The sequence below is a fragment of the Phyllopteryx taeniolatus genome, chromosome 16, assembly GCF_024500385.1.
Source record: "Phyllopteryx taeniolatus isolate TA_2022b chromosome 16, UOR_Ptae_1.2, whole genome shotgun sequence".
Taxonomy (NCBI): domain Eukaryota; kingdom Metazoa; phylum Chordata; class Actinopteri; order Syngnathiformes; family Syngnathidae; genus Phyllopteryx; species Phyllopteryx taeniolatus.
In genome coordinates, this window is record NC_084517.1 from 22,938,268 (window position 1) to 22,950,574 (window position 12,307).

The 12,307-nt window shown below is 48.2% G+C and overlaps 1 protein-coding gene across 4 annotated transcripts; it reads left to right on the forward strand.

Annotated features, from left to right (window-relative positions):
• The first annotated feature begins 20 nt into the window (after positions 1 to 20).
• LOC133466449 (properdin-like) lies at positions 21 to 11,578 on the forward strand. 4 transcript variants are annotated; one of them, XR_009784940.1, is made up of 12 exons: positions 23 to 176; positions 1,218 to 1,356; positions 1,443 to 1,606; positions 2,324 to 2,488; positions 4,407 to 4,525; positions 4,691 to 4,858; positions 4,933 to 5,061; positions 5,220 to 5,282; positions 9,393 to 9,566; positions 10,948 to 11,151; positions 11,235 to 11,346; positions 11,413 to 11,442. XR_009784940.1 is itself a non-coding variant. In XM_061750169.1 (12 exons), exons 2-12 carry the CDS (start codon positions 1,335 to 1,337, stop codon positions 11,537 to 11,539), a joined length of 1,533 nt encoding a protein of 510 aa, XP_061606153.1. In that variant the 5' UTR covers positions 23 to 176; positions 1,218 to 1,334; the 3' UTR covers positions 11,540 to 11,578. The 4 variants fall into 4 exon arrangements, 3 of the variants coding, with proteins under 3 accessions (XP_061606152.1, XP_061606153.1, XP_061606151.1); XM_061750169.1 differs by having other exon boundaries at positions 1,218 to 1,360; positions 4,325 to 4,525; positions 11,413 to 11,578; XM_061750167.1 differs by having other exon boundaries at positions 4,325 to 4,525; positions 11,413 to 11,578.
• The last annotated feature ends 729 nt before the right edge of the window (positions 11,579 to 12,307 follow it).

Below are 12,307 nucleotides of genomic sequence, written 5' to 3' on the forward strand. Positions count from 1 at the left end.
AAGGTCAGGTTAAAGTGTAACCGGGAGCAAACAGCGCAGGGGGCGGAGCTACACCGGCTCCCGCATAGGAAGCGCAAGAAAGATTTTTGTGCTTCACTTCAAAGACGCCATGAAAAACGTCAGCAAGCAGCTCATCGTCTTCGTCATCTTCGGCCTCATCTGCGTGGAGCGTGCACGTGAGTCTCACGCACACGCACGCACACACTCGTTTGGGGAAAAGAAACCAGAGATGAACCGACCCAGATGCCGATAACCCATATTTCCAGCCGATCAACTATTTGAACAATGCAGACTTGGGCACTTCCTCGAAATGCCTTTTAGCAAACGTTACCTGCAACACATTTCCACATTTGTAACTTATTTTATTTTTTATTTTTGACCATTGTTTCTCAAACCTTTACACAAAATATTGATCCTCTCCAAGTGCCACCAGTGACAATAGTGTAGCATAGTAGGCCTATGTGCTCATCACAAATGAGCAGCAGAGGCTTTATTCAGAAAAAAGATATCACTGTAACATGAACACTGTGCATAATTATAGGAAAATAAAAAGGATTACATTCAAATATATTGCACATAAGTGAAATAAACATTTTACCTAATTAAAAGTTTTAAAAGCATTTTGAAAAGGTTAATGCAAATTTCCGAATTCACATTCAGTGCTACCTCGACTTACAAAGTTCCTCCAGAGCGCTCGCTCGGTCCGTGTTTCTTGCTCTATGTCGCGAGCCAAAATCTGAGTCAGAAGCGAGCTTCAGATGAGCTGCCACTCGAACCAAGTAGGGGGGAAAAGAATGGTGCCCTGGCGTGTGGGCAAGGAGAGCCCATGCACTTTCAACCGTTTATTGACAAATACAAAATGACAACACTTGCAGCCATCTGCTGTAGGCCACAACTCACGCTCAGATGCTCGCGCGCCTTTAAGGGGCGTGAGCATACAACCGTATGTAAAATAACCAGATCTTCTTTGCATTCTTTCATCATGTTTTCACGCACTAAGATGCTAGTCAAATGTGAAAGCCCCAATTTGCGATGAGACTTACGAGTGGTCATCGGATGAAGGAATAACCTCCTAAATCAAGTGACTGCTGTCGTTGCATCATAAATGAAACTTCATTCTGAACAAAGTCCAAATAAACACTTGAGTTTCGAACTTTGGTGTGTTGAACTCCCGGAATGAACCCAGTGCGCGTGTGTGTGTGTGCGCGCGCGCGTAGAGGCTGTGACGTGTTTCGCACGCTTCGAGCGGTCGTCGGGCACGTGTGCCGAAGAGCTCGGGGACGTCGACGAAGACGACTGCTGTCTCAATCCGCACTACGCTTACGTCACACAAGATGGAGAGTGCCAGTCCTGCGGGTCGGTACGCGCGCACGCGCGCACTCTCGGGCGGGCGGGCGGGCGCGCACTGTGACGTCATAAAGCAGCGCTTTCTCGTCTGTCAGCCCTCCGGCGTGGTCTGACTGGTCGCCGTGGTCCCCGTGCACCAGCCTGTGCGGGGAGGGCGTGACACAGAGGAGCAGGGAGTGCTTTGGCATCGGCCAATCGGACTGCAAGACCGCCGACCGCACGCTGGAGACCAAAGCCTGCAACGGCACATGCTGCAACGGTACCCGCACAGCCCACGTGGCCAGTCCTCGTTGGATTGACTTGTACTTGATTTGGCCAGCTCTCAAGAGATTCGCAGTAAAACCCAAACCAAACAAAGCTAAGAAAGAAATGCAATCTATTGCGTAATATACATTTGAATCATTGATCGTTTATACATTATTTCATCGAGATCCAAAGACAAATCTTGAATTCAGCATATTGAGCTCATTGATCAATTGTCAATAATACAATGAAATATGTGAGCAAAATACATGACACAATTTTGTTGAATTTTGAATAAAACAAATTCATTCAATAATTTGAGTTTGCATTTTGCAATCGAGAGCGAGATTGGAATGTAGCCTCACTTCTCTCGCGTAGCAGCGCTAGCAATACGAAGCTAGCATTAGCACTGTTAGCCAAAGCTGCTACATTGATAGCATGGCTCTTTTATCGCGTTGAAGTTTGAATGAATTACATTTGTAAAATTGTTTATTACATTTTTTTAAAATAAGCAAAATAGTCTTTCTTTGGGTCAAAATGTCTTCTTTTAAATATTTCTACCTCATGTATGAAAGAGCTGGCCCATCTGTCCCTTTTCCCTCTCCTCATCTCTACTTTTGCATTGTATTATTTTTGTATGTATTAACAACAAACTTACACACAACGCAATATACCGCATCGCGTGACTTGAATTCTAATGAGTATAAAAGATGAAATGATGTGTGTGTGTTAGAGGGGTGGAGCTCGTGGCTTGCGTGGTCGCCATGTTCGGTGACGTGTAGAGGGGGCGGAGTCAGGAAGCGAGAGAGGCTCTGCCCCGCCCCTCCCGAGTGCCTCTCGGCCTGCATGGGCGCCTTCGAAATCGAGATGTCGTGTGACGCCCCCGGCAATTGTCCAGGTGTGTGCGGCAAATCATCTTCATCATCATCATCATTATTCGTTTTTTCTTCATGTTTATAACGGCTGTGATTTCCAAGCAGGTCATCAGGTGTGAAAGGTCTGATTTCACTTCATCATTTCTTTCTTTACGCAATTTAAGGGATCGTTTTGATGGGTTTTTCCAGTATGCGGTAGACCCCCGCATATTCGTGGTTTGATATTCATGGGTTCGCCTTTTTGGAGATTTTGGGGGGTACGTATCCACCGTTATCCACAAAAGCCCCATCGCTTATTCGCTTTTTTTTTTTGTTAAAAGGTTTGGTATAGGCAAGGAAAATTCCTTCACATAGCACGTTTCATAAACAAGGTAAATCAATGTGCTTTACACGATTAAAAGAATTTCAAAACAAAGAGCAAAATCACATTTAAACATGAAGTACAAAAAAATGAAAAGACAGCTTAAAGAAGTCATACAGTGCAAGATAAATCATTGAAGAAATGGAAATGCTCTAAAACGCTCAATCATAAGCTTGAGGGGGGAAAAAAAGAATAGTTTTTAGCCTGGACTTCAAAACATTGACACTTGATTTCTTCTGTTATTATTCAACTTATTCCATTTGTGTGCAGCATAACAGCCAAATGCTGCTTCACCATGTTTGCTTTGGACTCTGTGCTCCACTATCTTATCTGAGTCTGCAGATGTCAGAGCCCGACTGGGTTTATATCCCATTAGCATTTCTTCCATGTATTCAGAACCTAAACCATTTAGTGATATATATATATATAGACCAGTAGCAGAACTTGAAAGTCTATTCCAAAGCTGACTGGGAGCCACTGTAGAGACTTTAACATTGGACTAATGTGTTCTGATGTCTTAGTTCTGGTCAGAACCCGAGGTGAATGAGGTGCAGCTGTTTCATGCTCTTTTGGGGGAGTCCAGTCAGAAGACCATTACAGTAGTCAAGTCGACTTGAGATAAAAGCATGGATGAGCTTCTCCTGGTCTGCTTGGCACATGCAAGCCTTCACTCTGGATATGTTCTTCAGCTGCTTCAGTAATTGATGTGATATGACTGTTGAAAGTCAGTTCAGAATCTATCAGCACACCAAGGTTTTGCACTTTCGCTTTGGTTTATAAAGAGAGTGACTCCAGATATTTACTAACAGTGATCCTCTTTACAGCCAAAAACAATTACCTTGGTTTTTGCTGTGGTTTAACTGAAGGATTTTTTTCTTCATCCGGTTATTCATTTGTTTAGACTGTGATACACCACCTCAATTGAACTGTGGTCACCTGGGGAGACTGCTAGATAGAACTGTGTGTCATCTGCATAGCTACGATAGTCAACATGAAGTTTCTGAAGAATTTGACCCAAGAGTAGCAGACTATATACAGGCTGAACAGAAGGGGTCCAAGAACTGACTCTTGAGGGACCCCATATGTCATTGAAAACTTTCCAATGTATAACGCCAACATTTCTGTTAGCCAGTCTATGTTGTTTCGCATTATATGTTAGCATTATGTGGCGTTATGTTGCTGTTTAAATGTAACTTATTTGTTTTATGTGTCCTAAATGGCAAGCACGTTCTACCTCTTATTCGAAGAACTGTGCGAGTGAGAAAGTGAGAACAGGTGCTAAGGCATACTTTAGACGTATGTTTTAATACGTTTAAAAGTGTAAAATGCATGTGGGAAGGGTAAAACTCCATTAAAACTAAACCCACACTGACCCACCCCCCCCCGTCGATGATTACCTTTCGATCGGGAAACCGTCAGAGAAAAGCTTCCGGTGGGGAAAATCCATCCCAGCACTGTATCAACACGACTGTGTGCATGCGTGTGTGCACGAGTGTAGTGCACGGCGGGTGGTCATCGTGGTCATCGTGGTCTTTGTGTTCGTCCTCGTGCGCGCATGACGACGTGGCGTTGCCGTCCAGACAGCGCCGTCGCTCCTGCTCTGACCCCGCCCCTTCTGCCGATACGGCGCCGCCCGGGGACGATTGCCAGGGAGAAGACGTGCAGCTACAGAGCTGCGGCGACATCCCAAAATGTCCAGGTGGGTCGGCGGCACTTTTTCACATCTTCTGGGTTCGAAGCCGGCGTCATCCATGCGAATGATTTGTTCGCCATCAACTGGCAACTCGTCCATTGTTTGTCTATGCCCTGACATTGACTTCCAAACGCCGCTAAACTCCGCCCAATATGATGTGCCTCTCCTCAGTGGACGGCCAGTGGGGGGAGTGGTCGCGCCCGGGAAGTTGCTCCGCCCAATGTGGGGAGGGGCTTCGATTGGCCACCAGGCAGTGCGATCGGCCTCCGCCCAAATATGGAGGACGACTCTGTGAGGGACCGAGCGCCCGCGCCAGCGTGTGTCACGTCACCTGCGCAGGTGCGCACGCACGCACGCACGCACGCACGCACACGTGCGCGCAAACACACGCTTACATGAAGTGTGATTGACAGTTGATGGATCCTGGTCCGGCTGGTCCAATTGGGGCGAGTGTTCTTCTTCCTGCATCCCGGAAGGCGGAGCTCCTGTCAAGACTCGTCACCGCTCCTGCTCTAGCCCCGCCCCTTCACTCCTCCCCCCAGGTGACAGTTGCTCTGGCAACAGCAGCCGCACACACATTTGGTAGCTGGGTCCAGTGCTTGTCTTTATGTGCGCTCACGTTGGCTGTAAATGTCGGCCAGCGCTTCTGACCTTGACCGCTCACCAATGACAGACCCCGCGTCTTCGATTGTTGTTGCAGGTGAGGGTTGCCATGGCGACATCAGCTCCGCGGAGGCCTGCGACCATCTTCCACATTGCACCGGTACGCACGCTCGCCGGCCGCTCCCGCAACCTGTCTGCCATGTTGATGTTGAAAAAAAATCGAATTACTTGGAAAAATACTCAACAATTCTAGATTCTTGTTTTTGTTTTTTTGTTTTTTAATGGCTGTTTGGGGGGGGAATATATATATATATATATATATATATATATATATATATATCCATCCATTTTCTGAGCCGCTTCTCCTTACGAGGGTCGCGGGCGTGCTGGAGCCTATCCCAGCTGTCATCGGGCATCAACTGGTTGCCAGCCAATCGCAGGGCACATACAAACAAACAACCATTCAGAATCAGAATCATCTTTATTTGCCAAGTATGTCCAAAAAACACACAAGGAATTTGTCTCCGGTAGTTGGAGCCGCTCGTGTACAACAGACAGTCAATTGACAGAACACTTTGGAGACATAAAGACATTGACAAACAACAATTGTGCAAAAAGATGCAGAGTCCTCGAGCACTTCGAGCAGTTCCAATGGCTAATATCGCAATAGTCCGGTGCAATGAGCATTGTGCAAAGGGCGCTGAGACTTCAAGGAGTGGATGCGGTTTCAAGTGACGAGTAGTGCGATCATCTGGGACAATGTCGGTTGTGCAAATGTTACGGATACTCCTCAATCAGTGTGCAAATGGAGCAGATGCTACTCTGGCATGAGTGGCCACTGTATGCAAATAGTGCAGCACGGCGAGACAACTACAGCGAGTGCACGAGTAATACATAATACAGAAATGTGACAACGAACTCAAGTCCAAAAATTGTCAGCTTGTTGTAATGGAATTGTAAGTTAGCTGTTCAAGAAGTTGATTGCAAGAGGGAAGAAGCTGTCGGAATGTCTACTAGTTCTAGTTTGCATTGATCGGTAGCGCCTGCCTGAGGGAAGGAGCCGGAAGAGCCGGTGACCGGGGTGGGGAGGGTCCGAGAGGATTTTGCACGCCCTTGTCTTAGTTCTGGCAGCGTGCAAGTCCTCAAGGGTGGGTAGGGGGGTACCGACAATCTCTTCAGCAGTTTGGATTGTCCGTCGCAGTCGGAGTTTGTCCTTTTTTGTAGCAGCACCAAACCAGACTGTGATGGAAGAACACAGGACCGATTGGATGAGCGCTGTGTAGAACCGCCTCAGCGGCTCCGGTGGCAGGCCGTGTGTCCTCAGAAGCCGCAGGAAGTACATCCTCTGCTGGGCCTTTTTGAGGACGGAGTTGATGTTGGTCGTCCACTTCAGGTCCTGGGAGATTGTAATTCCCAGGAACTCGAAGGTCTCGCCGGTTGACACAAGGCAGCTGGACAACGTGAGGGGCAGCTGTGGCGAAGGATGCCTCCTGAAGTCCACGATCATCTCTACAGTCTCGAGCGTGTTCGGCTCCAGGCTGTGTCGGCCGCACCGCAGCTCCGGCCGCTCCGCTTCCTGTCGATACGCAGACTCGCCACCGTCCTCGATGAGGCCGATGACAGCGGTGTCAGCTGCAAACTTCAGGAGTTTGACAGTCGGGTTCGCTGAGGTGCAGTCGTTCGTGTAGAGAGAGAAGAGCAGCGGAGAGAGGACACAACCTTGGGGCGCCCCAGTGCTGACGCTGCGTGCGGATGAGGTGGCCTCCCCCAGCCTGACCTGCTGTGTCCTGCCCGTCAGAAAGCTGTAAATCCGCTGGCAGATGGCAGGTGAGACGCTGAGCTGGAGAAGCTTGGAGGAAAGGAGTTCAGGGATGATGGTGTTGAACGCTGAGCTGAAGTCCACGAACAGGATCCTCGCGTAGGTCCCTGCACTGTCGAGGTGTTCTAGGATGAAGTGCGGTCCCATGTTGACCGCATCGTCCGCAGATCTGTTCGCTTGGTAGGCAAACTGCAGGGGGTCCGGCAGGGGACCTGTGACACTCTTGAGGTGGTCCGGCACAAGATGTTCAAAGGACTTCATGACCACAGATGTCAAAGCGACAGGCCTGTAGTCATTCAGACCCGAGATTGCAGGTTTCTTGAGGACTGGGATGATGGTGGAGCGTTTGAAGCAGGATGGAACTTCGCACATTTCCAGTGATCTGTTGACGATCTGAGTGAAGACTGGCGCGAGCTGGTCCGCGCAGACTTTGAGGCAGGATGGAGACACGTGGTCCGGGCCTGCCGCTTTGTTAATCTTTTGTTGTTTGAAGATGCGTCTCACATCCCGTTCGTGGATGGTTAACGCAGAGGTCAGAGGTGTGATTGTGGTCGCGGGTGCGGCCGGGTGGGTGTGTGGTGTGAAAGCGTCCTTTTCAAATCTGCAGTAGAAGGTGTTCAAGTCGTTGGCTAGTGTGCTATTGTTCTCAGCTTGGGGGGATCGTCGCTTGTAATTAGTCAGCGACTGGAATGCATGCCAGACTGATTTAGAGGCGTTTGCGCTAAACTGTTTTTCCAACTTTGCTGTATAGATCCTCTTTGCAATGTTCATTTCTTTGGTCAGCTGGTTTCTAGCGCGATCATACAGGGCCCTGTCCCCGCTCTGATATGCGTGCGTCCTCCCTGGCTTGGCGAAGCGGCTTAAGTTTAGCAGTGAACCACGGCTTATTGTTGTTGAATGTGCGAAATGATTTTGTTGGAACACAGACCTCTTGACAGAAACTGATATAGGATGTGACAGTGTCCGTATACTCATCCAGGCTGCCAGCTGAATTTTCAAAGACACTCCAGTCTGTGCAGTCTAAGCAGCTTTCAAGTTCCATCTTGGCTTCATTGGTCCACTTTTTGACTGTTTTCACTGTAGGCTTCGCGCATTTAAGTTCTTGCCTGTACGTCGGTATTAAGTGAATTAAGCAGTGATCGGACGAGCCCAAGGCTGCACGAGGTATAGCGCGGTATGCGGTTTTTACCGTGGGGTAGCAGTGGTCTAAAGTATTATTTTCCCTGGTAGGACAGTCGATGTGCTGCTTGTATTTAGGGAGTTCGTGGTTGACTTTAGCTTTGTTAAAGTCCCCGAGAATAATGAGGGGTGAGTCGGGGTGTTTTTTTTTCAATTTCGTTCGCACTCACATTCACACCTACGGGCAATTTAGAGTCTCCAATGAATGCATGTTTTGGGGACGTGGGAGGAAAGCGGAGTGCCCGGAAAAAACCCAGGCAGGCACGGGGAGAACATGCAAACTCCACACAGGCGGGGACGGGGATTGAACCCCGGTCCTCAGGACCGTGAGGCTGACGCTCTAACCGGTCGCCCACCGTGCCGCCAATGGAAAAGAAATGTATTTTTAAAAAAAAATTTATTGTTTTCTTCCTTTTCTTTCGTTTTCTGGAAAAAACTGGATTCAAATCATCGATTATTTTGAAATTAACCACATATTTGTTCTTTGCACAAATAATAAACTGATAACAAAACATTCTGAATGTAAATGCATCCTAAAAAATGCATTTGTTGCATTCTGTGTAGAGCATGTGGAAAACCACCATACCATGTTGACCTAATGACAAATGTGCACAATTTAGACAATATTGCTTCAAATGACAACCAGATCAGTTGATGTTCAACAAAGAAGTCCAAAATTATAAAGACAAAACTGTTCCAAAGTCAGTGTACTTTTATGTCTTCAAAAGTGAAACTATGAGTTGAATCTCACATAAACAAATAGATTGCACCACAAGGTGGGGCTTCGAGGTCATATTTTGAAAAATAGCATGTTTGCGACGACGGCAGAATGGCACATGACCAGAGAGAGCCAATCACAAGCGTCGGATATAGAAGGACGACGTCGTATGAAAAAAAGATATTATTCAAACATAAGTCAAATTGTAATTGGGGCAATTTCCAAAGCAACTGTAATTTAATTTGACATTTGTAATGGATTACAATGACATACATTTTGTAATGAGATTACATAATCTCGTTACATGTAATGAGTTACTCCCCAACGCTATCGATAAGAAATACAGTATAGAGCGTAAGACATGAAGAATGCCAGTTGAGCATTTGACTGTTGAGAGGTTGAAATCAGGGCATTTGGACAATTTGAAGTGAAACAAGGTGTGGAAACAATTCGGCGATTATGGAAATAGCTCTCGATCGATTAGCCGTTGATGAAGGGATGAATTGTCGCACCCGTAGTTGACATCTGTGTGTGTGTGTTTGTGCGCGTGGCAGTGCACGGCGCGTGGGGGTCCTGGTCGTCCTTCTCGGCGTGTCCCGTCACCTGCGGCGTCGGACTCGAGGTGTCGCGCAGGAGCTGCGACAGCCCCGCCCCCAAACACGGCGGCCGCCCGTGTCCCGGCGACGAGCGGCGCACTCGCCTCTGCAACGCCGACGTCCACTGTCCGGGTGCGTCCTCGCCACGCCGGACCTTCACATTCGAGCGGAATTTGTTCCGTAACGCCAAACGCTCGCTTTCCCCATTGCCAGGAATGGAAAGGCGGTTACGCCCGTCCAGCCTCCGCTTCATGTCTGTGTTTTTTAACAAGGAAAATATCCATCCATCCATTTCCCGAGCCGCTTATCCTCACTAGGGTCGCGGGAGTGCTGGAGCCCGTCCCAGCCGTCTTTGGGCGAGAGGCGGGGTACACCCTGAAAAGGTTGCCAGCCAATCGCAGGGCACAACCAACCAACCAACCATTCGCACTCGCATTCATATCTACGGGCAATTTAGAGTCTTCAATTAACCTACCGTGCATGTTTTTGGGGGATGTGGGAGGAAACCGGAATGCCCGGAGAAAAGCCGCGCAGGCACGGGGAGAACATGCAAACTCCACGCAGGCGGGGCCGGGGGATTGAACCGCGGTCCTCAGGACCGTGAGGCTGACGCTCTAACCGGTCGCCCACCGTGCCACAAGGAAAATAGCACTTGATAATATTGTACTCTGGAAAAACATAAAAGTAATTCTTAATGAATTAGAATGTAAAGAATTGTCATGATTTAATGCTGCAACCCAATTAATGGTGCTGCTCCTGATGTGCCCGCCTTGGCCACCGGGAGGCAGTATAAAAAAGTCAAGCGGACACAAATGAGGAAAACTTCAACGACTCCGTCAGCTGCTATGTTTGTAATCATTTTTATTGTAGAGGATAAAGAATATATGCCTGTGAGTAAAGCTTGAACTAACAATGATTTTAATAGGTAATTTAACTGTATCACTTTTTTAATTAATAGATGAACCCGACGAAAAGCTTTAATTTCTATCCCTTTATTTAAAAACAGGAAAATGCACAAACGTAAATTGATTGTGATACAATCACCGGTTTGGTCCGTAACATTCGTTAGAAAACCTGGAAAAATGTTCCGAAATAAAAGCGCAGATGTTTGGAAATGTCTTATTTCGAAGAAACACAAAGAAAAGCAGTCAGCTTTCGTGGAGGACGACAGAAATCACCGAATATTTACTGTTGATGAGAGGCTGACATTCCGAAGATTTGGACATTTTAAGTCGAACAATTTCTCTGAATGATGAATCAGTTATCAAAATCGATTAGTTATTGATTAATTGTTATATTATCTGTCTATATATGTTGCTCCCCTATTTGTTAAAATATGCGTTGCTTCTAAAATGGCAGCTATCGATGCTAAGCTTTAGCATGTCAATAGCGTTTACCATTGTTTGTTAGCATTAAGCTAATGAGACTTTCTCATAAGGCAAAGCTATGTTGTTTTCCATTTTTTTATTCACGTTTCCTCTGCTGAGCGACTTTGTGTGTGCGTGTCCCGCAGTGGACGGCGAGTGGTCCGAGTGGTCGCCGTGGCAAAGTTGCAAATATCCGTTCCGGGGACGCGACATCCGCTGCAAGCAGATCGGCGGAAATCAAAATCGAGAGCGCCGATGTTTGCATCGAGCGCACAACGGCTCCATCTGCGGGGGGGACGACCTCAGCCTCAGCCAGTACCGGGGCTGCTACGACGTCAACAGTTGCTACCGTGGGTCACGCGCGCACACGCCACATGTAAAAGGGCCACCGGGCTGACTGGAGCGCAACTGGTTGTGCGCGTGCGTGTTTCAGTGAGGGGCAGCTGGGAGGGCTGGGAGGCCTGGTCTCTGTGCAAGCCGGCGTGCGGAGGGAACTCTCGGCGCATCCGCGCCAGGAAATGTCAGCCCGATTACAGCGATTATCGGTAAGTACGCACGTGGTCGCCTGACCCGCCGCGTGACGTGTGCGTGTGTGTGTGCGTGTGCGTCAGCCCCACTATCAGTCGTCTGAAGCAGCCGGCCATCTTCGTGGGGACGCCGCTGTTGGACTGCGGGGAGGCGCCGGGGGGCGTCACCGTGGAGGTTCGGCCTTGTGTCAACGTGCCCGCCTGCAACTGAAGCCCGCCTGCGTGTTCTCAATAAAATTGTGGAGCATCACTGGTGTCTTCTTCAGCAGTAGATGACTCGCAACAAGAGGCTTGTGGGTTTGATCCCTATTTCCCCTTCACACGCACATAGAAGAAATCAATATGACAGGATCATATTTACATTTGCTAACTTTAAAGAAGAACAAACACACGTTTGACTCTGGAGTCAGTCAGGATTTCAGTCCCTTATGTGGACGCTCGCTAAATGCTAACATTTGGAAACGAGCATCGATGAAATCGAAACCTTCCGACAACACACCCAAAGCAGCGACACATGCGGCGGCGTGCGACAATACTGTCAGGCAGCGGCGGTGCTGGCCTTAATGTGAAGCACACTTTGCACGTGCCAATTTCTGCCACTGCTCTCCAGAGTATAGTCTGTCTGCGACATGGGGGCAACCGCTCCTACTGGAGCGCACAATAGTCGGGGCCTTCTCTGTCTCTTCTTCTGGCTCCTAATTATGCATCATGTCTTCCAGCAGAGCTCAATGCTGCCACCCACCTTGTTGTGACACAATGTGGTACTACAGCAAAAGCGTGCAACTCGAAAGTTGGCCTGTTAAAAGATTAAAGTCATCAACACGCACGCACGCACGCACGCACACTAGGTTTGAGCAATCCGGTATATGCGCTACCTACTTCCACATTCGGCAAACGGGTCTCAGCACTTCAGAGGACCGTGACAAGGCAACCGGCGGGACTTGAAACGTCGACATGGCGCGCAACAAAATGGAGTTGG